The 20910-nt window shown below is 51.0% G+C and overlaps 2 protein-coding genes across 3 annotated transcripts in view; one reads left to right on the top strand and one right to left on the bottom strand.

Moving 5' to 3' along the window:
• Positions 1–9490, top strand: part of Top3a (DNA topoisomerase III alpha) — a 42522-nt gene extending 33032 nt beyond the window's left edge. For both annotated transcript variants that reach the window (XM_059270820.1, XM_059270819.1), the window contains 4 exons: positions 2746–2889; positions 4775–4897; positions 6177–6850; positions 8840–9490. In XM_059270820.1, coding sequence (XP_059126803.1) covers positions 2746–2889; positions 4775–4897; positions 6177–6850; positions 8840–9018 — 1120 coding nt within the window. In that variant the 3' untranslated portion in view covers positions 9019–9490. The remainder of the gene's footprint in view (positions 1–2745; positions 2890–4774; positions 4898–6176; positions 6851–8839) is intronic.
• Positions 9491–14384: 4894 nt separating this feature from the next.
• Mief2 (mitochondrial elongation factor 2) lies at positions 14385–20832 on the bottom strand. The gene is made up of 4 exons (XM_059270817.1): positions 19643–20832; positions 17499–17651; positions 16951–17113; positions 14385–16394 (listed from the first exon to the last, which is right to left on the bottom strand). Exons 2-4 carry the CDS (start codon positions 17643–17645, stop codon positions 15334–15336), a joined length of 1371 nt encoding a protein of 456 aa, XP_059126800.1. The 5' UTR covers positions 17646–17651; positions 19643–20832; the 3' UTR covers positions 14385–15333.
• Between the last annotated feature and the right edge of the window lie 78 nt (positions 20833–20910).

The following is a 20910-nucleotide window of genomic DNA, read 5'->3' as shown; positions in this document are numbered from 1 at the left end:
CTGGCTCATGGTTTACCAGTTGTGTTTAAGTATGGAAGACATCATAAAGACTGTGTGCTATGCTTTCAAATACAGTAGTATTTCCAGTACAGGTAGCACCTGGAAAATGCATGGTGCACCCAGGGAAAGCATGGCAGTATAACCTCGCTTGTGCACCTTGCCCTCTGCATCTCTCCTGTCTGGCTGTTGAGTTATATAAGCCACCCAGTGAATCAGACCATGGGAAAGCCCCATTTATAGTCAGAGGCACAGGTCACATCCTGAAATCTGTAGCTAGTGTCTGAAAGGGAAACCGTGTTGGTCTCATTCTTTGGGGTCTGACTCACTCCAGGTAGTACAGGACTGATTTGAATTAGGATACCCAGCTAGTATCCACTGGACAATGGCTTGGTGTGTAGGGATGATATTCTATATGGATATTATATGGATGGCAGGAAATACCGGTTTGTATGATGTGGAAATATAGGATATAGATATGATAGAATAAAAAGGTAAATTATTGAATCTACTTCTAAGGAGCAACAACTTGTTTGAAATATTTTACAATGCTATGGATTTAGTTTATTGATACAAATTTAAAGTTAATTTTGTTAAATTGTATGTATATTTCTACTCTTATTTAAGGTATTGTGTTTGTGCAGCTCATTTAAATTGTAATGGGTAATTAAGAAATACAGATTAACAATTAGTCTTCTATGACAGTCAAACTTATAGTCATGTTAAGTTTTCTAGGTATAGATACATATAATTCAGTTAGGTAGATAATCTCCAAACACTTCAAAGACCTACAGAATATGACATTTAAAATGTTTTAAAAACTTAGACTTGGAGCCGGGCGGTGGTGGCGCACGCCTTTAATCCCAGCACTCGGGAGGCAGAGCCAGGTGGATCTCTGTGAGTTCGAGGCCAGCCTGGGCTAACAAGTGAGTTCCAGGAAAGGCGCAAAGCTACACAGAGAAACCCTGTCTTGAAAAACCAAAAAAAACCAAAAAACAAAAACTTAGACTTGGGCAGGTCAGTGGTGGCGCATGCCTTTAATCACAACACGTGGGAGGCAGAGGCAGGCAGATCTCTATGAGTTCGAGGCCAGCCTGGGCTACAGAGTGAGTTCCAGGAAAGGCGCAAAGCTACACAGAAAAATCCTGTCTCAAAAATAACAAAAAAAACTTAGACTTTCTTAGACAATGAGACACGTCTGCTCCTGGCTGCACTGATTTACTTCAGAGAGAAAGATGGGCATCGAAGACATTCCATATAGAGTTTATCTTCTTCTTGGCAAAAATAGCTATTTGGGCAAGAAACTGTTCTTACCTGGACATGCAGGACCCACAGGAAAGTGACCACTAAACTTTGCAAGGCAAAATGATCCTTCAGGTTCCTGCTTTGCAGAAGAAACTGCCAAACATTCTAAAGGACACAGAGAAAAATGACAGAGAGACTCTAGTCCTATGGGCTAAAAATGGAAGCCCCAACATTACAGAAGAACTTTAGGTGACTGTCCAGGCAGCCAGCCGTCTCTATCATTCTAGATTTTTGGAAGTTGCTTACAATGCACTTCCTGTTTACTTAGGTAATATTATATCCTTCTGAGGTCGTTGATGTAGTTGAAGACTAGATAGTTATAATTTTCCTTGGTTATGGTAAAAGATAAATTAGATATAAAACTTTAGATTCACGAAGATAGGATAAAATATTTTCTTTAATTTTACAAAATACAAATAGACTAGATATTATAACTGTAATCCTTGCTTGATATATGTAATTTTACTAGGTTAAAGTTAAGACCTTCCTTTTGTTTAGACAGAAAAGGGGAAATGATGAGGGAATGTGTTTCTATACACTGCGAATATGTGTTGCTCTGATTGGTTGATAAATAAAGTCATTTGGCCTATGGCAAACCAGCTTAGAGGCAGGCAGGAAATTCAAAGAGAGAGACAGGAAGAAGGCAGGAGGAGATACCAGCCTGCCGTCTAGGCAGCAGCATGTAATGGCACACAGGTAAAGCCACGGAACACATGGCAACATATAGATGAACAGAAATAGGCTGAGTTTAAGTGTAAGAGCTAGTCAGTAGTTAGCCTGAGCTAATGGCTGAGCAATTTTAATTAATATAAGCCTCTGTGTGTTTACTTGGGTCTGAGTGGCTGCGGACCAAGCAGGACACAGGAAAACTTTCAGCTACAAGTTTGGGCTTTTTTCTTCCGTGTGTGTGTGTGTGTGTGTGTGTGTGTGTGTGTGTGTGTGTGCGCATGTGGGGTGTATGTGTGTATGTGTGTGTGTGTGTGTGTGTGTGTGTGTGTGTGTGTGTGTGTGCATGTGGGGTGTATGTGTGCTGTGAGTGTTATTGTATACATGCCAAGGCAAATGTAAGCAGGTCAGAGGACAATTTTTAGAGGACAGTTCTCTTCTTACACTGTGGGTGTTTTGGGAATCAAACAGGTTGTCATTCTTGCAAGTTTACCCACTGAACCTCTGTGCCAGCCCCAATTTGTTTTTTTGATCCTTGAGACTACCCTGTGCCAGGAATATAGATGGACATTGCTAAGTTGGTACAATTTGTGTCTGTCTAGAGCTAGCATCATGCTAAGAGCCTGGAGCCAGGGGCTCCATCTTGTCTCTGCCCTCCGGTTTCTATATTGGCCTATGGCTCCCTGACTAACTGGTTCTAGTCTCCTCTATTAGAGATACCTAGAACACTATAAAGGCTTTTAATGAAACTGGTCTGTGTATCTGCTTTTTCTTCAGATTGGATGAGGCCTTATCTCAGTATTTAGGAGAAGGAGCAGAGATGGCCCAGCAAGAAGAGATCTACCCAGCCATGCCAGAGCCTGTTCGAAAGTGCCCACAGTGCAACAAGGATATGGTTCTTAAGACCAAGAAGAGTGGTGGGTTAGTAGCTGGCTCCTTCTTACCTCTGTTCACCCCATATATGCTGGGCTGACCGGCTAGCTCTCAACGGCCCCGTCAGTCCATGTCCATATCATTATTTAGAGGCAGGCCTGTTGTTGGGGGACACTGGGCAAGATGATCGAATTGTGAGGGTAGAAGGTACCATCTGGGTGCCAAGTGCTACAGGCATTTATATTCCATTAAAAGGAGGGAGGGTGGGTTGATGGCTCAGCAGTTAGGAGCACTGGATGCTCTTGCAAAGGACCCAGGTTTGGTTCCTAGCACCTACAGGCATCTCACAACCATCTATGACTCTAGTTCCAAGGGATCTGGTGCCTTCTTCTGACCTCTGAGGGCACCAGGCATATACAATAAGATAATCTACCACTGCTGCCAGCCCCACACAGACACCCACACCCCTGCGCAAGGGTCCTGTCTACTTCACAATGCTGCACTAAGGGTGGCATGTGTGTGTGCCCACGTGTCTGTATGTGCACCACAAGCATGCAGATGCCTGCAGATCCAGAAGAGGGTTTGGATCTCCTAGAACTGGAGTTACAGGTGGTTGTGAGCTGTCCAATTTGAATGCTGGGAACCGAACCTGGGTCCTCTGCAAGAATGGGTAGTGTTCTTAACCGTGGAGCCACCTCTAGCCCCAGGGGTTGTTGTTGTTTGTCTATTTTCATGTTCGTTATTTGAAGTGTAGGAGTAGAACCCAGGGTCTCATACACTTGGCAGCTTTCTACTAGCTACCCCTAACCCAGAATGGGTTTCTGTTTTGTTTGTTTTTCTTTGAACCAGGGTCTTGTTTATGTAGCCTAAGCTAACCTTGAGCTCTAAATCCTCCTGCTTCACCTCCCCAAGTGCCTGGACAGTAAGGGCTACACAGAAATCCTGTCTCAAAAAACAAACAAACAAAAAAATTTCCTACTCTGAGCCCAGTATGCATATACTCCACAAAGCAACAAAACAGACCAGGCTGGCCTAGAACTCACAGAAATGCTCATAGGAGTGACAATTTTTTTTTTTCAAAGATTTATTTATTTATTTATTATGTATACAGAAGAGGGCACCAGATCTCATTACAGATGGTTGTGAGCCACCATGTGGGTGCTGGGAATTGAACTCATGACCTCTGGAAGAGCAGTCGGTGCTCTTAACCTCTGAGCCATCCCTCCAGCCCAAGGAGTGACAATTTTTAAAGAGACAAGACTAAAAACACAATACTGTGTGTATGCACAGGGCACTTTGTACATGGCTTCACCTTAGTCAGTGGTGTTTTTTTGTTTTTGAAACAAGGTCTCATTCACTAGGTAGCACAAGGTAGCCTGAAACTCAGTATGTAGCCTAGGCCTGCCTCACACTTGCTAAATCTTCCTCAGCTTCCCAGGTTTATTTCCTGGAGAAACACCACACCTAGTCACTGGTGGTATAGGTCTAAGTAGATTCAGCAATAGCTGCATATCTCACACACACACACACACACACACACACACACACACACACACACACACCCCACACACACACCCAGGTTTCTTTGTGTAACCTAGGCTATCCTGGAACTTGCTCTGTAGACCAGTGTCTTAGGGTTTTCTGTTGCTGTGAAGAGACACCATAATCACAGCAACTCTTATAAATGGAACATTTAATTGAGCCAGGCAGATCTCTGTGAGTTCCAGGCCAGCCTGGTCTACAGAGCGAAATCCAGGACAGGCACCAAAACTACACAGAGAAACCCTGTCTCAAAAAACAAACAAACAAAAAACAAAAAGAAAAGAAAAGAAAAGAAAAGAAAAGAAAAGAAAAGAAGGATCTTCCTGGCAGATGGATGTAAGCAGTGTGCCTTCTGAATTCCTGGATTTGATCTGTCCACTCTGCTCTCCAGGTTCTACCTTGGCTGCACGGGGTTCCCGGAATGTCGGTCAGCTGTGTGGTTTCCTGACTCGGTGCTGGAGGCCAGCAGGGACAGCAGTGTGTGTTCCATTTGTCAGCCACCCCCTGTGTACAGGTGAGCGGGGTGTCTCTGGGGCATGCACTGCAGAACTCTCTCCTGTCCTGCCACCGGAACCCAGGCAGGAGTGTCTAGGGCAGTGTTCTCACCTGTGGTCCCAACCCCTTTGTCAAACCTCTGTCACCAAACATATTTGCGTTACCACTCATAACAGCAGCAAATTACAGTTATGAAGTAGCAATGAAAATCATTTTATGGTTGGGGTCAGCACAACGTGAGGAACTCGTGAGGAACTGGATTAAAGGGTCGCAGCATTAGGAAGGTTGAGAATCACTGCTCTAGGGAGTGTGTTCTCAGCGTGTCTCAGCAGCAGCCCCAGCTGACTGGTCTAGTTCTGCTGTGCTCTATGGAACTCACAGAGACCTGCCTGCCTCTGCCTCCTGAGTGCTGGCATCAAAGGCATGTGCCACCAGGCTGGAGAGATGGCTCAGAGGTTAAGAGCACAGGCTGTTCTTGTTCTTCTAGAGGTTCGGAGTTCAATTCCTAACAGCCACATGGTGGCTCACAAACATCTAGAATGAGATCTGATGCCCTCTTCTGGCATGTAGGCATGCATATAGACAGAACACTGTATACATAATAAATAAATCTTAAAAAGAAAAAAAAATGACATGTGCCACCATGCATTTCTTTTTTTGTTTGTTTGTTTGTTTGTTTTTTTCGAGACAGGGTTTCTCTGTGTAGCTTTGAAGCCTGTCCTGGATCTAGCTCTGTAGACCAGGCTGGCCTCGAACTCACAGAGATCTGCTAGCCTCTACCTCCCGAGTGCTGGGATTAAAGGCGTGCGCCACCACTGCCCAGCATGGCACATGCATTTCTTACTAACATATTTTAAAATGATTTTAGGACAAAATAGTTACTTTCCAGAGCAGATACACAACCCCACTGAAGAGACTGGTAATGCTTTTCATCCAGACAAGACTGGATTAGTTTCCATCTCTGTCCCTGTACTCCACGGAGCTGTCACGTTTCATCCTTTCTGGAAAACTCTATTGTGCACACATGGAAACACGAAAGTAGACTAGATGCATTCTTATTGTCTTGACTTCCTTCCCTTGAACGAGCCCCAGATCCCTGAGGGGGCCAGTGGGGTAGAGAAGCAGAACTTTCCAAGGGTGCCTGTATTCGGGTGGTTTATTAGAGTCTGAGCGTTCATCTGTCCACTTCCTGCTCTGTACTCGGAATGGACTTCCTGGGCTGTGCAGGGAGGCTGTGACTGGTGCCTGCTGAGCACCAGGGCAAAGATGAACATTCTTTCTTGTCTTGGCCTCCCTAGGTTGAAGCTGAAGTTTAAGCGTGGTAGCCTTCCCCCAACCATGCCCCTGGAGTTTGTTGGCTGCATAGGTGGATGTGATGAGACTCTGAAGGAGATCTTCGGCCTGCGATTTTCACGGGCCCCCCCAAGAGCTTCCCAGCCCTCTGGCCACCTGCAGGCCAGCCAGGCCCTCAACAGGATGGACAGCAGTCAGCATAGCCTCTCTCAACCTCTGGTCAGCAGACATACTGGACCTTCCAAGGCCATGGCCCAGACCTTCCCACCATCCACTGCTGCTGCTGAGAGCAACTCTGTGACGTGCAATTGTGGCCAGGAGGCTGTGCTGCTCACTGTCCGCAAGCCCGGCCCCAACCAGGGCCGGCACTTCTATAAGTGCGGTGGAGGTGGCTGCAACTTCTTCCTGTGGGCTGACAGCAGCCAGCCCCCCACCTCCGCATCAGGACCCTCGGGCAACTCCGGGCGGTACCCGTCGGCCTTAGGCAGCAGCGTGGATGGCTTCGGCAGCCTTGGCGGTGACAGTGATGGGACTACGTCCTGCCTGTGCGGGCAGCCTGCTGTCACACGGACTGTGCAGAAGGATGGGCCCAACAAAGGACGCCAGTTCCACACCTGTGCCAAGCCACGAGAACAGCAGTGTGGCTTCTTTCAGTGGGTGGATGAGAACGTGGCCCCAGGTGAGGGAGCAGGGCATCAGGTCCCTTCAGAGGTTCTCACAGTGGCTACCACTGCAGAGACCAGAGAAGAGGGAAGGCAGATGAATGTAGTGGAGGATCAGCAGGGCCATGGCTTTGCCTCTGTTTCCTCATTGTTCATCCAGGTAGGAACCAGAGGATCTTGGGTTCACATTGAAGAGTAGCTGTGTGCCCAGTGCTGTGGTAAATACACTTTCCTAAGCAGGCATCTTTCATCTGCATTAATTAGATCACAGTCTTCTAATGAGGTGAGGTGCAGGCCAGTGAAGGAGTTTATTTGGTGTCACAGTGACAGGGCCCAAGGTAGGAATAAGTGTCTTCCTTCGCTGCAGACTGTCACCCTTGCTAGGTCATTGATGTCAGCCTCGTTTTATCTGATGGCACACTGTGGTGGTATGTAACCTACCAGAGCTACACAGCCTGGCCTGTGTCTCAGGAGAGAGTGCCACAAGGACCGGCACCCAGACACTGGGTCAGGTGGGTCCTTGCCACCGCGCTGCACAGCAGTGAACCCAAGGCTAAGCAGACACTGGGTCAGGTGGGTCCTTGCCAATGCAGTGCACAGCAGTGAACCCAAGGCTAAGCAGACACTGGGTCAGGTGGGTCCTTGCCAATGCAGTGCACAGCAGTGAACCCAAGGCTAAGCAGACACTGGGTTAGGTGGGTCCTTGCCACTGCACTGCACAGCAGTGAACCCAAGGCTAAGCAGCAACTTCGCAGTTAAACAGATTTTTCCAATCCCAGTTGTGGCTGGGGTGCACATTTTGAGGCAGGGTATGTATGTAGCCCAGGCTGGTCTCAATCTTGCAAACCTGCCTTAGCCTCCTGAGTACCAGAATAACAAGCATGTGCCACCATAGCTGACTTCCCATGGTTCTTGTATTTGGGCCACCAGATGCAAGAAGTAGAAGGCCTGGTGAAGAGCATAGGACCTCAGGCCCCCAATCAGTACATCCTTTGCTATGCCTGTATTTGAAATAACTGCAGAGCCCTTAGCCTTGTACACACTTGAGACTTTCTAGGCTCATCAGAAGTGACATGTGACCTCCAAGCCAGACGACTAGATGTCTTCAATGACAGGGCAGCCAGCACTGAGGCCTATTTATTGGCTAGAGGGTTTCTTGCAGGCAAGGTAAAGTGGGGAGCTGGCTGGTGACCACAGACTCTCCACCTGCCTCTGTGTGCTTGGGTTTTTGCTACACAGTAAGGGTATGTAGAAAGGTACACCGCTGCCTCCTCATCAGGACAGTGTCTCTAACTTCAGTCTCTAGAATAAGAAAGCAGGGCTAGAGAGAAGGGTCAGTGGTTAGGGACACTTGCTGTTCTTCCAGAAGTCCTGAGTTAAGTTCTAGCACCCATATCAGGTGCCTCACAACCAACCACCTGTAACTTCAGCTCCAGGGAGTCCCATGTCCTCTTCTGCAGGCACCTGCAATCGTAAAAGCTTACATATATACACATAGGTAAAAATAAAAAATTGGGGGAGGGGATCTTTTTTTGGTTTTTGTTTTGTTTTTTCTTTGAGACGGGGTTTCTCTATGGAACAGCCTTGGCTGTCCTGGAACTTGCTTTGTAGACCAGGCTGGTCTTGAACTCACAGAGATCCTCTTACCTCTGCCTCCTGAGTGCTGGGATTAAAAGTGTGTAAAATAAAGTAATTGAAAATAAAAAAGAAAGCGGGTAACAGGTGGTAGGATGTACCATATTCTTGACATGGAGCTGACCTTCACAGAGCAAAGTGAGTCTAGCCCATGGGTTCACCTGACTTGTAAAAGATGCCACCTTTCCCAGCATTGTACCTTGACTTGGGTTTTGTCAGAGACAGGGTCTTATGTAGCCCACACTGTCCTTGAACGACCACTACCTCTCGGGTACTAGGACTACAGGTGCACACCACAACAACTGGCATTGCACCTTGCTGCTTGAGGGATACCAGTTGTGAATTCAGCTTTTTCCTGTCTCCTCCCACAGGGAGTATTGCAGCCCCGCCATGGCCAGGAGGCAGAGGCAGAGCCCAGAGACCAGAGGCTGCAAGCAAAAGACTAAGAGCTGGTTCCTCAGATGCAGGATCTACAACAAAAAAGCCCCGGAAGTGTAGCCTTTGCCACCAACCTGGACACACCCGCCCCTTTTGTCCTCAGAACAGATGAGGGCAGGTGCGGTGGAGGAAGGTGCTTAGACCAGGAAATGAGCTCACTGGGACCAGGTGGCCATCCACTGTCCTGAAAACCTAGGGAAGTACTGGGTTTTGGAGCTGGCCTGCCTTTGTTGAGGACTACGAAGATCGGATGCCTCTGGAGAATCTGGCTGGCTCTGCTGAGTGCTGCTCCTATGTCTGTGGCTCAGGAGTGACTCTAGCTGCTGCATTGCTGAAAAGTGAGAAGATGGTCAGTCAGCGTGTAAGCAGAAACTGACCTTGGTGACCGCCAAGCCCTGACTGGCTGCTGGCTGCCAAGTGAGAAGCAGGTCGTGCGTCCAGCAGCACAGGCCCTGGGCAGCCCAGCGGGACTCTGCACAGCTGTTTTAGAAGTGGCTCTCCTAATGTATGTGCAGACGCTTCCGTTCCTGCTCCATCTAGACACTCATAGCTCATGTGCCTTAATAAAAAATCCGTCCCCTTTTTCTGATGGTGTGCGGTGTGGGGGTGCAGCGAGAGCCAGTGAAGGCCGAAGGGGCTTCGTCCTGGGACTCTTCCCCGCCCCATCTCAGCACCCTCTTATCCCAGTTACTCCCTGCTGTGGCTTGTCCCTCGAAGCTGGCAGATTTGGGGCTCTGACTTTCTTCCTTCATACTTTCCAGAGGAGGCCATGCACTTTTTTTTTGCCCTCATAAACTTCTAGAAGGTCCGTTCCAGCTTTGTGTACAGGTGAGAGGTGAAGTGTGAATTGCTCCTTGAGTTGCTAGTTTGTGAGGCACCTGGAGTTGTCCCCAGGTCTGAACAACAGCCTTTGCTAGTCCAGTAGCTCTTAGCCTGACTGGCAGCAGGGTTTCAGCAGTGAGTTCCTACCCTTGCTCAGTGGGGACAGTTTGCAGCCCCATTTAGGACCTGTCCCTGGTCCACCCCTCACCTGCTGGGCTTACCTGTTTGATCATTTTGTATAAAAAGAACCTCATGTGCCTTCTGTGCCTAGCTTCTTTCCCTTAGCATAATGTTCACAGGATTTGTTGAGATTGTACTCTAAGTCATTGCTCCATATTTTGTTGTTTGTTTGTTTTTTGAGACAGGGTTTCTCTGTGTATCTTTGGCTGTTCTGGATCTCATTCTGTAGACCAGGCTGCCCTTGAACTCGCAGAGATCCATCTGCCTCTGCCTCCCAAATGCTGGGATTAAAGGCATATGCCACCACACCTGGCTCATTTTTTGAAAGATTTATTTTTATTATGTATGTCGAGATGTATCCCATATGTGTGCAGGTACCCACCAAGGCCAGCACAGAGGGCATCGGATCTCTGGAGTTACACGTAGTTGTAAGCCACCCAGTATGGGTGCTAGGAACCAAACTCTAGGCCTCTAGGATGAGAAGTACTCCTAACTGCTAATTCCTCTTTCCAGCCCCCACACGCTATCTGTATGTCTGCATAAAGTCCCATGGGTATGACAGTAGTCCTGCTTATATGTGGGGCCATATTCTCCCACATCCTGAAGTAGCATGAAGCCTCAAATGGTAGCAAACTATACACGCTTTTCACAGTAGCAAACTGATAGCATTTACATCAGGCACAGTAAAGATGGGAAACATGATGATGATGATGATGATGATGATGATGATAGAAAGCGATGGCTCCCCCACCTCCCTGAGACGTTTTGTGCCCACAGTAGACTGCAGGGCACTCAGTCAAATGAGAGGGACTGCTGTATCACGTTTGTGAGTGGTGCCGCTGTGACATTCATTCACTGGCATCTGGATGGCCATCTCAGTCATTTTGGATATATGTACAGCAATGAAATGTTAAAACCTTTAGCTAACTTTCAATGTTTATAGTGTCTGCACCATTTCAGTCTCAACAGCAACATGTGGAGTTACTATTCTTCCACACCCCCGTTTGTTCTTTCTTTCCTTGTCTTTAGCTGTGCTAGTATGTATGTATGAGGTGACATGATCTTGAACCCCTGATCCTTCTGCCTCAGCCTCCCAGGTGCTAGAGTTGCAGGCATGCACCACCACTCACAAACCTGCTCTGCTAACTGTGGGGTCTGGGGTGCTGCTACAGTCACTTGGAGGGAGGGAGGGAGGGAGGGAGGGAGGGAGGGAGGGAGGGAGGGAGGGAGGAGGAGCTTGTGGGCCCTGCTAGTGGGGTTGAAATTTTTCAGACAGCCCTGAAAAAACCAGAATTGCCTGTGGAGACAAGGTGTGTACTCCAAAGACACTCAGGGCAGTAAGCAGGCTTGCCTTCACTTAGGGTAATGTATCCCATTGAGTCTCAAGCACAACCTGGTCCCTAAACCTCAACAGCACCCTCATAAACCTTCCTTAAAACTTTCTACTTTTTCTTCTATCACATTTTTGACTCATAATTTATAGACATGAGTATAATCCAAGAGACAAAAGCCAGGCGGTGGTGGCACATGACTTTAATCCCAGCAGAGGCAGGCAGATCTCTGAGTTCAAGGCCAGTCTGGTCTACACAGTGAGTTCCAGGACAGCCAGGACTGTTACGCAGAGAAACCTTGTCTTGAAACAGAAAAACAAACCTAGGGAACGCTCGGTGAATTTGCATGTCGTCCTTGAGCAGGGGCCATACTCATCTTTGTTTAGTGTATGCGTTGCTAAAATGAGCACCTAGGCTACACAGAGCAGTACCAGGAGGGGAGGGACATTTCTCAGTAGGGTTAGAGATGTAACCTGAGAGCCGCCATGATCCTATAGCTGTACACCCACACTCATCCTGTCCTGTGTGCACTCAGAGGTCTCACCCCCTTCCTCCCCCCTGCACCTTTCCTTCTGCTTTTAAATAACCCAACTTTGACTCATACCAGGCTTTCCCTGAAAGCAATTTCTTTGCCACAGCCACTGTCCCAGTTAGCTCTCTGTCGCCGTGATGAGCACCATGACCAAAAGCAGCTTGGGGAGGAAGGAGATCATTTCACTTCACAGCTTCGGGTATCATGGAGGGAAGTCAGCAGGAGCTGACACAGACCATGGAGGAACACTGCCTGCTCCCCATGGCTTGCTCGGTTTTGTTTTCTTCTACAACTCAGGACCACCTGCCCAGGGGTGGCACTGCCCACAGTGAGCTGAGCCCTCCCACATCAGTTGTTAACCAAGAGACTGTCTCACAAACCTGCCTATAGGCCAATCTGATGGAGATCATTTTCTCAATGGAGGTTCCTTCATCCCAGGTGACCCTAGCTGTACCAACTTGGCAAAAAACTAACCATCACAGCCATGAATCCCTTCTCTGAAAACAACTAAAGGTAGCTGCCCAATAGGTCCCTGTCCCAGAGACAGGCTGACAGGCAAATCACGTCAGGCTGAATGCCTGCAAGTCCTTTGTTCCTTTTGTGATGGTGGGCAGGCCCTCCACTGCTGAGCTCAGTTGCCTTTAATTTGTGCTGACTTAAAGCCAGGACCTCATGCTAGGCACGGGCTCTACCCCAGAGCTGTGCCCCAGCCCCTGCCCATTCGTGTTAATACGGATACTTTCTTTTGAGCTTGACAGAATCATCAGCCACTGTGGACCAAACCTTCAACACATGAGCCTTTTAGGGACACTTTAGATTTATACCACAGAGTTCACAGTTTCAGAACCCCAAGGTGCCCTGAAGATTTTTTTTTCCTCTCTGTTTTTGTTTTTTTCAAGACAGGGTTTCTCTGTGTAATAACTCTAGCTGTCCTGGAACTCATGTTGTATACCAGGCTGGCCTCAAACTCACAGACATCTGCCTGCATCTGCCTCCCAAGTGCTGAGATTAAAGGTGTGGGCCACTTCCACCCTGAATTTTTTTTTTTTTTTAATTTTTAAATCTACACAGGTAATACTCCTGGGACCAAGTCCTGCTGGGCCAGGCTGCACAAAGACAGGGCTAGACAAATGTGACCTCAGGTTGGCTCCTGACTCCCCTACTTCATGCCCATGGAGCATCAGTTCCCTCATCTGTGATGCGACGGTCTTTTTTAGACAGTGTGCTGGCTAGCTTTATTTCAGCTTGACACAAGCCAAAGTCATCTGGGAAGAGGGAACTTCAATAAAAAAATGTTTCCATTAGCTCGGCCTGTAAGCAAGCCTGTATCAGGTTGTCTTCATCTGTGATTAATGTGGTAGGGACCAGCCAGCTCCAGCCAGCTCCAGGCAGGGCCACTTCAGGGCAGGTTCCTGAGTTGTTAAGAAAGCAGGCTGAGCCGGGCAGTGGTGGCGCACACCTTTAATCCCAGCAATCAGGAGGCAGAGCCAGGCAGATCTCTCTTGAGTTTGAGGCCAGCCTGGTCTACAGAGCAAGATCCAGGACAGGTACCAAAACTACACAGAGAAATCCTGTCTCAAAAAAACCAAAAAAAAAAGGCATTTACCTGATTACAAAGAAAATTATAGTATTAAAAGTGCAAATGTTACTAGACAGTGGTGGCACACACCTTTCATCCCAGCACTCAGGAGGCAGAGAGAGGCAGGGGATCTCCGAGTTCAAGGCCAGCCTGGTCTACAGAGTGAGTTCCAGGACAGCCAGGGCTACACAGAGAAACCCTGTCTTGAAAAAAAAAAAAAAAATGTGCAGTCGTCAAAGGCCATGCATGGAATTGAAGGCTTAGAGACCTGAGGAGTGAGGTAGCACTCTTCCCACACCCTGGCTATCCACCCTTTGGCCACCCTGTCTCCAAAGAAGGGGACACTGGGGCACACTTATGTCCCAGACCTCTCACAGGCCTGGAAGTCTGCAACAGGATGTAGCAGGAGCTCAAGGCCAGATAAAACTATGGTTGAAGGGTAGGTAGAGGCAGGGGTGGTCGGAACAGTATCCCTAGAGTGGGCGGTACTCGAGCCAAGGCAGCTGTATATGAAGTGCATCCTCAGTTGTCACTGAGGCCACATACCTGAGGGCCTCTCAGGCTGAGACGCAACAGCTCTTTCCCCACAGTGCAGCCCTGGTTATAGGTGGTAGGGGAGGAGGGGACACTCTCTGAGCCATCTCTTCAGCCTGAGAACATTTTTGTTGTTGTTGGGGGTTGTTTTGTTTTTTGAGACAGGGTTTCTCTGTGTAGCCCTGGCTGTCCTGGAACTCGCTCTGTAGACCAGGCTGGCCTCAAACTCAGACAGATCCACCTGACTCTGCTTCCTGAGTGCTGGGCATGCACTACCACCGCCTGGCTCCTGAAAAGACTTCTTAAAAAGAAATCTGGCCATCTCCACGATGACCTCAAGCCTCAACATCAAGGCAGCTGCAAGACTTGTGAAGCTCCAAGCTGCCACCTACAAAGATATGAAGACCATTTTCTGCCAGCAAGAATCACACATGCATACAATTTTTCTCCTTTTATTCACACTCTTCAAGGCATAGCTTTGTTTCTGTGTGTGTGTGTGTGTGTGTGTGTGTGTGTGTGTGTGTGTGTGTGTAGGAGGAGTGGTACTTAAAATAGAAAGGCCCCCTGGCGGGGAAGGTCATCTCCCTCCTCCAGCCATGCCACTTAACCAGGGTGCCAGGTCAGACATTTATCAAATATTTTGGCACACTGCAGAGGCCAGGGCTGCACACAGGCCTCTGGGAGGGGCGTGTCCTCTACCCTGCAGTGAGGTCCAGGAGCAGCCACTATGGGACAGCACAGAGCTCAGCTCCCCAGTGAGGAAGGGGCTCTCCCAGAGGTAATTTGTGACCTACAAAGAAAACCCACCAAGCAGGAGGAAAACAAGACCTTCCTTCCCTGGGGTATAAGGCAGGCAGGCAGGCAGCAAGGGAGACACCTTCCACTTCGGGGCCTGAGGACTCAACCAGAAAAACAAATGCATGACCATCAGGAAAACATCTTTCAACAGCTAAGAAGCTATCCTCCAGGGCACCAGGTGATTCCAGCCCCAGAGACTCAATGACCAGCTGTGCGTGCCTCCAGGATACTGGGGCTGTTACCCAACCAAGAACATTAGGTTTCCTTCTTGGCAAAAAGTTGGAACCAGCCTTTGCCTAGGTGAAGCCTAGGAAATCCAAAGCCATGTCTCACTCTTGGTGAGTTCACTGCTGGTGATGATAGACTGAGCCCAAGATCCTAAGTGAACCCTGGAGGGCCAGGGGGCATCAGCGTGGCTGGCACCGAAAGCCAGGCCAGGTTAGCCACGTTAGGTGACAGCAACCCAGACTCTCTGGATCTGGGAATCCTGGTCACCATCACCCAGGCACATGCCCACCCATGGGCCTAGGTAATGGATCCTCCCCTCCACTCTGGCTAAAATAAAGCAAGCCCCACTCTGCAATGTCCTGGGAGGGAGGTGGCTGCTGCTCTTCAGCATCAGAAAACAAGCCAATCCCAGTCATCATCCACCTAGAGTAGGCTCTCAGGGACCTGGAGACCACTGTACAGTACGTAGCCCATGTCATCGATCTCCTCTTCCCGAAAACTGCCCAAGAGGTTCACGCTGGGGTTGAAGTGACAGGGCAGGCTGGCCTGCTCCAAGCTGCCCACCAGAAACTCCAGGGCTTGCAGAAAGCGATCCCCCAAGGCCTCCTCGGTCCAGGCCACTTCCTCTTCCCCCAGATGCAAAACCACCTGGGTCAGGTGACTCCAGCCCAGCCGCCCCAGAGCCGGATGGCCACGACACACACCACACAGCAGCAGCAACAACCTCCGGCGATTGCCAGCATCCCGGTCATCCAGGGCCCGCAAACAGGCAGCCTCTACCGGATATAGATCCTGCAGCCAGAGATTGGCGGCCAGCCCCTCCAGGGGCCAAGCCAGCAGAAGACGGTCATCCGTGCTGGCCCCAGGGACCACCATGAGCACGGCTAACGTGAACTCCAGGCACTCATGTTGAACCTCCAGTAGTAGTTCTTCCGAAGCCACACTGGGCCGGATCAGACATCCCAGTAGGCTACCAATGGCTGGCCAGTTGACAGAGGCTGCCAGGGCCTTCCGTAGCAGCTCCAACAAGACACGGGAGGAAAGATAACCCCCCACCAGGAAGCGGTCCCATGGGCTGCGCCCACGGGGATGGAACTCCAGCTGGGTCCTGCGCACAGCCCAGCATCGAGGTTCCCTGGCCACGGTGTCCATACCAGGTACCAGGCTCCACAGACCTGGTTCTAACTCCAGAGGCGCTAGCAGGCGCACGTGCTCAGCAGCCCCTGCCCGTAGCCCCTCGTAGAGAGGCCCCCCTGGTACAAGTGCCCCAAAGGGCAGTTCTGGGAACTTGCTCCTCAAGTAGGCCTGCAGCTCCAAGGCAATGTCTCCAACCAGCTGTTTCACCAAAGTCACGTGGGCTTCCGGGACGATCACGTGGTTGCACTCAAATGCCAGCAGCTTCTCCTGGAATGTCAGGCAGAGGGGCGCTGGGGAGCTGAGCTGAGGTGTTGGCGTCTTCTGAGAATGAGTGTGTGTGGGCTCCACTGCAGAGGGAAAGCATCCAGGAGAATGTATCAGAAAGTCCTACAACAACTTCGGAAGACTCTACCTGGTTACTAGCTGTGTGCCCACACTGGGCTTCATCCTCACCTGTGATGGCCACTGAGAAAGCCCTGAGTTCAGGTCCTTAGGACAGTGAGGGCATGATGACCAAGAAAGTCTCACTGGCCCAGAGTCCCAACACTTTGGCTCCTACAACTAAAACAACTTCACGGAGAATGGGGAAGACGGATCCTGCCCCTCTCCAGGTCTCAGTTTCCCCATCTGAGGCTTTCCACCATCTTACGGTGCAACCTTTGCTATAGTAGAAAGCAGACAGGTAAAAATCAAAGATCCCAGGGCCGTGGAAGAACTCCGTGGTGGAGCCTGCTTGGCCTAGGTGAGGCTCTGGGTTTGATCCTTCGGACAACAGAAAAACCCGGGCCTACGACACCTGTTCATCATCTGAGGGGCCCACCACCCAGGGAGGAGCAAACCCTTGTGAAGACTGCATCTCCTGCACGTGACTCACCACAGTAGACGGGAGGAAGTGCCGCTCACCTGGGGCAGAGGGTGAGGGGGACAGGAGAGGTATGGGCTGGCTGAGGGCGGCAGGGGGGGGTTGGGGCTGTTGGTGTGATGTGGCTCTCAGCAGGCTCAGCTCCTTCCAGCCGTCCCCCTTGCTGTCATCCTCATCCCGAGGGCTAGTGGCCCTGTCGATGAGCTACAGGCAAAGTGACACAGATCAGGGCATCGGGGGCCATGGCAAAGCTGGGGTGGGGAGGGGGGTGCACACCAGGAAGCTAGGGCGGAAAAGCAGGGGCCCCTGTTGTTCCAGTCCAGCCTCAAAATGTCCCACCATGGCCGGGCAGTGGCGGCGCACGCCTTTAATCCCCAGCACTTGGGAGGCAGAGGCAGGGATCTCCGTGAGTGCCAGGCCAGCCTGGTCTACAGAGTGAGTTCCAGGACAGCCAGGGCTACAAAGAGAAACTCTGCCTCAGAAAAACAAAAACTAAACTAAACAACAAAGAAGTCCCACCATCCTCCAGCTCCCTGGTCCTGCCTCCTCTTGTGGAGGTCTCAGGCAGGCCATGCCCGCCTGGCCTTACCCGCTTTACAGCCAGGGTGGCAATGCCCAGCACTGCCGCCCCGCTCACACCTAGCACCAAACGAGCATTAGCCAGGAGGAAGTCCACCACGCTGCCCAGGCCCTCTCCGCCATGCTGCTTCCTCTGCTTCTGGGAGAACTCGGCCATGGTTGCCTGGAAAAGAGGCAGGGAGGGGTGTGCTGCTGAGGGAGAGGGCAGCCAGACTGGTGGGGCCGACGTGCGTGAGCAGGTGCTTAGCTATAATCAAGAGGGCGGTTTCCTGAGGACTCGTGAGGAAGGGGCTGCTCAAAGGGTTTCTTAGAAGGAAGTGTGGTAACTGCCAGGCTCCTCCCTGAAGCCCGAAAGCTTCCCACCTCTGGAAGGGGGCTCACATAGGAAGGCTCCAAGCCTCTCTCCTGGCTTCACCCTCCAAGGTAACTCTGACATCTGCCAAGACCTTGAGAAACAGGGCTCACCATCACGACCCTTACTCTACACAGATACAAGCTGCCAAGCCAGCAAAGGGGTGCTACAGTCTGGGACTCACTGCCCAGCCTCCAGACTCGTCCACCCTCAAAGCCTGAGCGCTTCTATTTCCCCCATGCCTCCCGGTCGGGTTCTCAGACTCCTAATCTGGACCCACCCAGAACAGCCACCCTGTGATGGCCTGTCAGGAGGAACCCAGAGCCCTCAGAAAGACTTGCAATGTGGGTTTCCAGCAAGCCTGCCTGGGTGGGGTCTGTCAGGCCTGTGAGAGACCCTCAGCAAATTCAGGGATCCAGTTACTGCACCCCTCCCCAAATCTTAACAGGAAAACTTCCAGAGGCAGGGCAACTCCATCAGAGGCCAGGCGGAGGGCATGTACAAGTCAAGGATAAAGGCCCCATGGTCCAGTGGTGAGTAAAGGAACCCTAAATAGCCCACTGAGTCAGGAGAGATGGGCCAGGCCCTTTGGACTTGGAACAACAGTGGGAATGGGAAGACGTTAAGAGAAAGGCCTGTAGCCAAGGGCTTTTGCTTTTTCTCTACGATGGCACCGGTAAGGAAAGCTGGACAGGGTCAGGAACCTGGGAAAGGAAACAGAAACTTCCAGGGCCCAGTCCACTAAGCCAGAAGGTCATTGCCTGCTGGGGCACCAAGGACCTCAGCCCTCCCTTCAGGACCATGGGTGCCTTGGGATCCAGTTGCCAAGTGACAAGATGCCTGGAGTAGCTGTAGCCTGAACCACGTTGTGACTCAGCTGGGACACCTGTCTCCTCTCCTAGACTAAAAATAAGACCCTGTCCTGGGGCCTGGCAAGGTCAAAGGCCAGCCAGGGAGCCCATCGCAAAGCCCAGAGCGGTTTCTGCTTCTTTATTACTGTCTACCACTGCCCTCAGACCAGGAACCCACTTTGCAAACTGAAGTGGGCATCACTTGTCTAGAGTGGGGCTCAGCCCTGCATGTGAAGGGGACCTGTATTCAAACTCCGGGCAGGAGGGAATAAAATAGGTGGTTGAAAATAACCAGGGGCGGGCGGCCGTGACCCACACCTTTAATCCCAGCACTCGGGAAGCAGAGGCAGGCGGATCTCTGTGAGTTCGAGGCCAGCCTGGACTACAGGGTGAGATCCAGGACAGGCACTAAAACTACACGGAGAAACCCTGTCTCCAAAAACAAACAAACAAACAAACAAACAACTTGGGCCCAGGGTGGTACAGACCTTCAATCACAGGACTCAAGAAGCAGAGGCTGCCAGATCAACGTGAGTTCGAGGCAAGCCTGATCTACACAGTGAGTTGGAGGACAGCCAGAGCTACATAATAAAGGCCTTGCTCAAAACAAACAAACAAAAATAACAAAATAACCCGATTCTTCATAGCCTGGTTGTTACCTGTCCTTCCCCTTGGGCCAAAACTGATTACCCTGGATCAGGGCTGAGCAGAAACGTGTAACCACATACAAACGGCTCTTAAACGCTATTCAAGGAGGAAGTCATTGAGGCCATGGAAATCATGCAATACCCAAGTCGGGAAGGGCCAACTCTAGGATTCGAACTCAGGTCTTGTCTCCAAGTCCTCCCTCCCACCGCGGTGTGACCACAAGCCACGCCTTCACCTGCATAGGGACGCGTGCCCCGCCCAGGGCAGGGAGACCCCGGGCCTCCCGGCGCGCTGCAGCCGTACCTGCGTCCCGGCGTCAGCGCACCGACCCGAGGACGCAGCGAGTAGGACCCTGGAGCCCCAGGACCCGCCTGGGAATGGAACGTGCAAGCCCCGGGAACCGAACGCCGAGGCCCGGACCGGCGAGTGACCCGAAAGGCACGCTGGATAAGCACGCCCTCGTTCCAATCCGAGAGCACAACTCCTGCGCACACGTGCTCAAGACTGCGCAGCTCAGCCAATGAGCGCCAGGCACGCCCCTTGGCCGGCGGGGGCGGAAACCACGGACGCACTCCGGATTTAAAGGCGCAAGGCTACGTTGTCTGCGCAAAGTGGGGGGTGGTGGCGAGTGAGTGACAGTTGTTCAGGGCCTGATCGAGTTTATTTACTTTTGTTCTTTTTGAGAAAGGGCCTCCCACTGAAGCCAAGGCTGGCCTGGAGTTCTCGGCAGTCCTGCCTAAGCCTCACGTCTGACCTTGTGTGTACTTGTAACGGGAGCCTCGGTGTGGAGAAAGCTGTCTGGGCCCACGTTCCCTTGGTGAGCCAGGCAGACAGAACTGCACTTAGCCCAAAGGCCCACATTCTGTCTCTCAAGTTCGCCCCTGCTAGAGTGCCCCGGTGGTCTCATTTCCTTTTGGCCCGCCTGGCGCGCAATGGCCAAAGAGCTGTACCACCTGTCGTGCGGACGCTACCAGTCTTCCCTCCTGTAACACGGGATGACAGACCCTTGAACTTCCATAGAACAGCTGTACATGCTTGTGGGCAACCTGTCGTGGGCTAGCCAGCCACTAACAGCTTGGTCCAAGAGACACGCTGGTCTTCTAGAGCACGAGACAAGCCAATAGAGAACAGTGGCGGGAGTCCTGATGCCAAGGGATAACAGTAACATTGCTTCGTTATTATTTTGAAGTGTCTGTGCACCCTGATCGCTAAGCTGCCACAGATTGAGTACCCCTTTGCTCCTGACAACTTTGGGAAGCATGTTACACAAAAGCGAAGTTGAGTCGCCCAGAGACAGAAGGGCTAGGTCCCAAAGACCCGGAAGTCTCACTACCACCGATCTGTCACCCACAAGCCGCCTGTGCCCCTGACGTTGGCACCATAATCTCTCCGGGGTCACGGCCAGCTCCCGCGGCTACAGCAGCCCAAGCGACAGTGCCTGGGCCCCCCACCCTCGACGCTGAGACAGGAGACTGGAGGTAGTGGACGCCTCCAGCGGGAGTCCCCGACCCCTGCAGGCCTCTCCAGTCCCCGAACTCGCGAGAAGTCTGGGCCCGGCGAGGCCTACAGCT

This window comes from Peromyscus eremicus, chromosome 8a (genome assembly GCF_949786415.1).
Source record: "Peromyscus eremicus chromosome 8a, PerEre_H2_v1, whole genome shotgun sequence".
NCBI lineage: Eukaryota > Metazoa > Chordata > Mammalia > Rodentia > Cricetidae > Peromyscus > Peromyscus eremicus.
Note: the sequence above shows the minus strand (reverse complement) of the source record. Positions and strands in the feature narration are given on the sequence as shown.

Coding starts and splice junctions, on each gene's coding strand:
- Mief2 (XM_059270817.1), bottom strand. CDS start 17,645: ATGGCCGAGTTCTCCCAGAAGCAGAGGAAGCAGCATGGCGGAGAGGGC. Junction 17,114..17,498: donor CCACCCTGGCTGTAAAGCGG/GTAAGGCCAGGC, acceptor CTTTGCCTGTAG/CTCATCGACAGGGCCACTAG. Junction 16,395..16,950: donor CCCCTCACCCTCTGCCCCAG/GTGAGCGGCACT, acceptor TTCCCTCTGCAG/TGGAGCCCACACACACTCAT.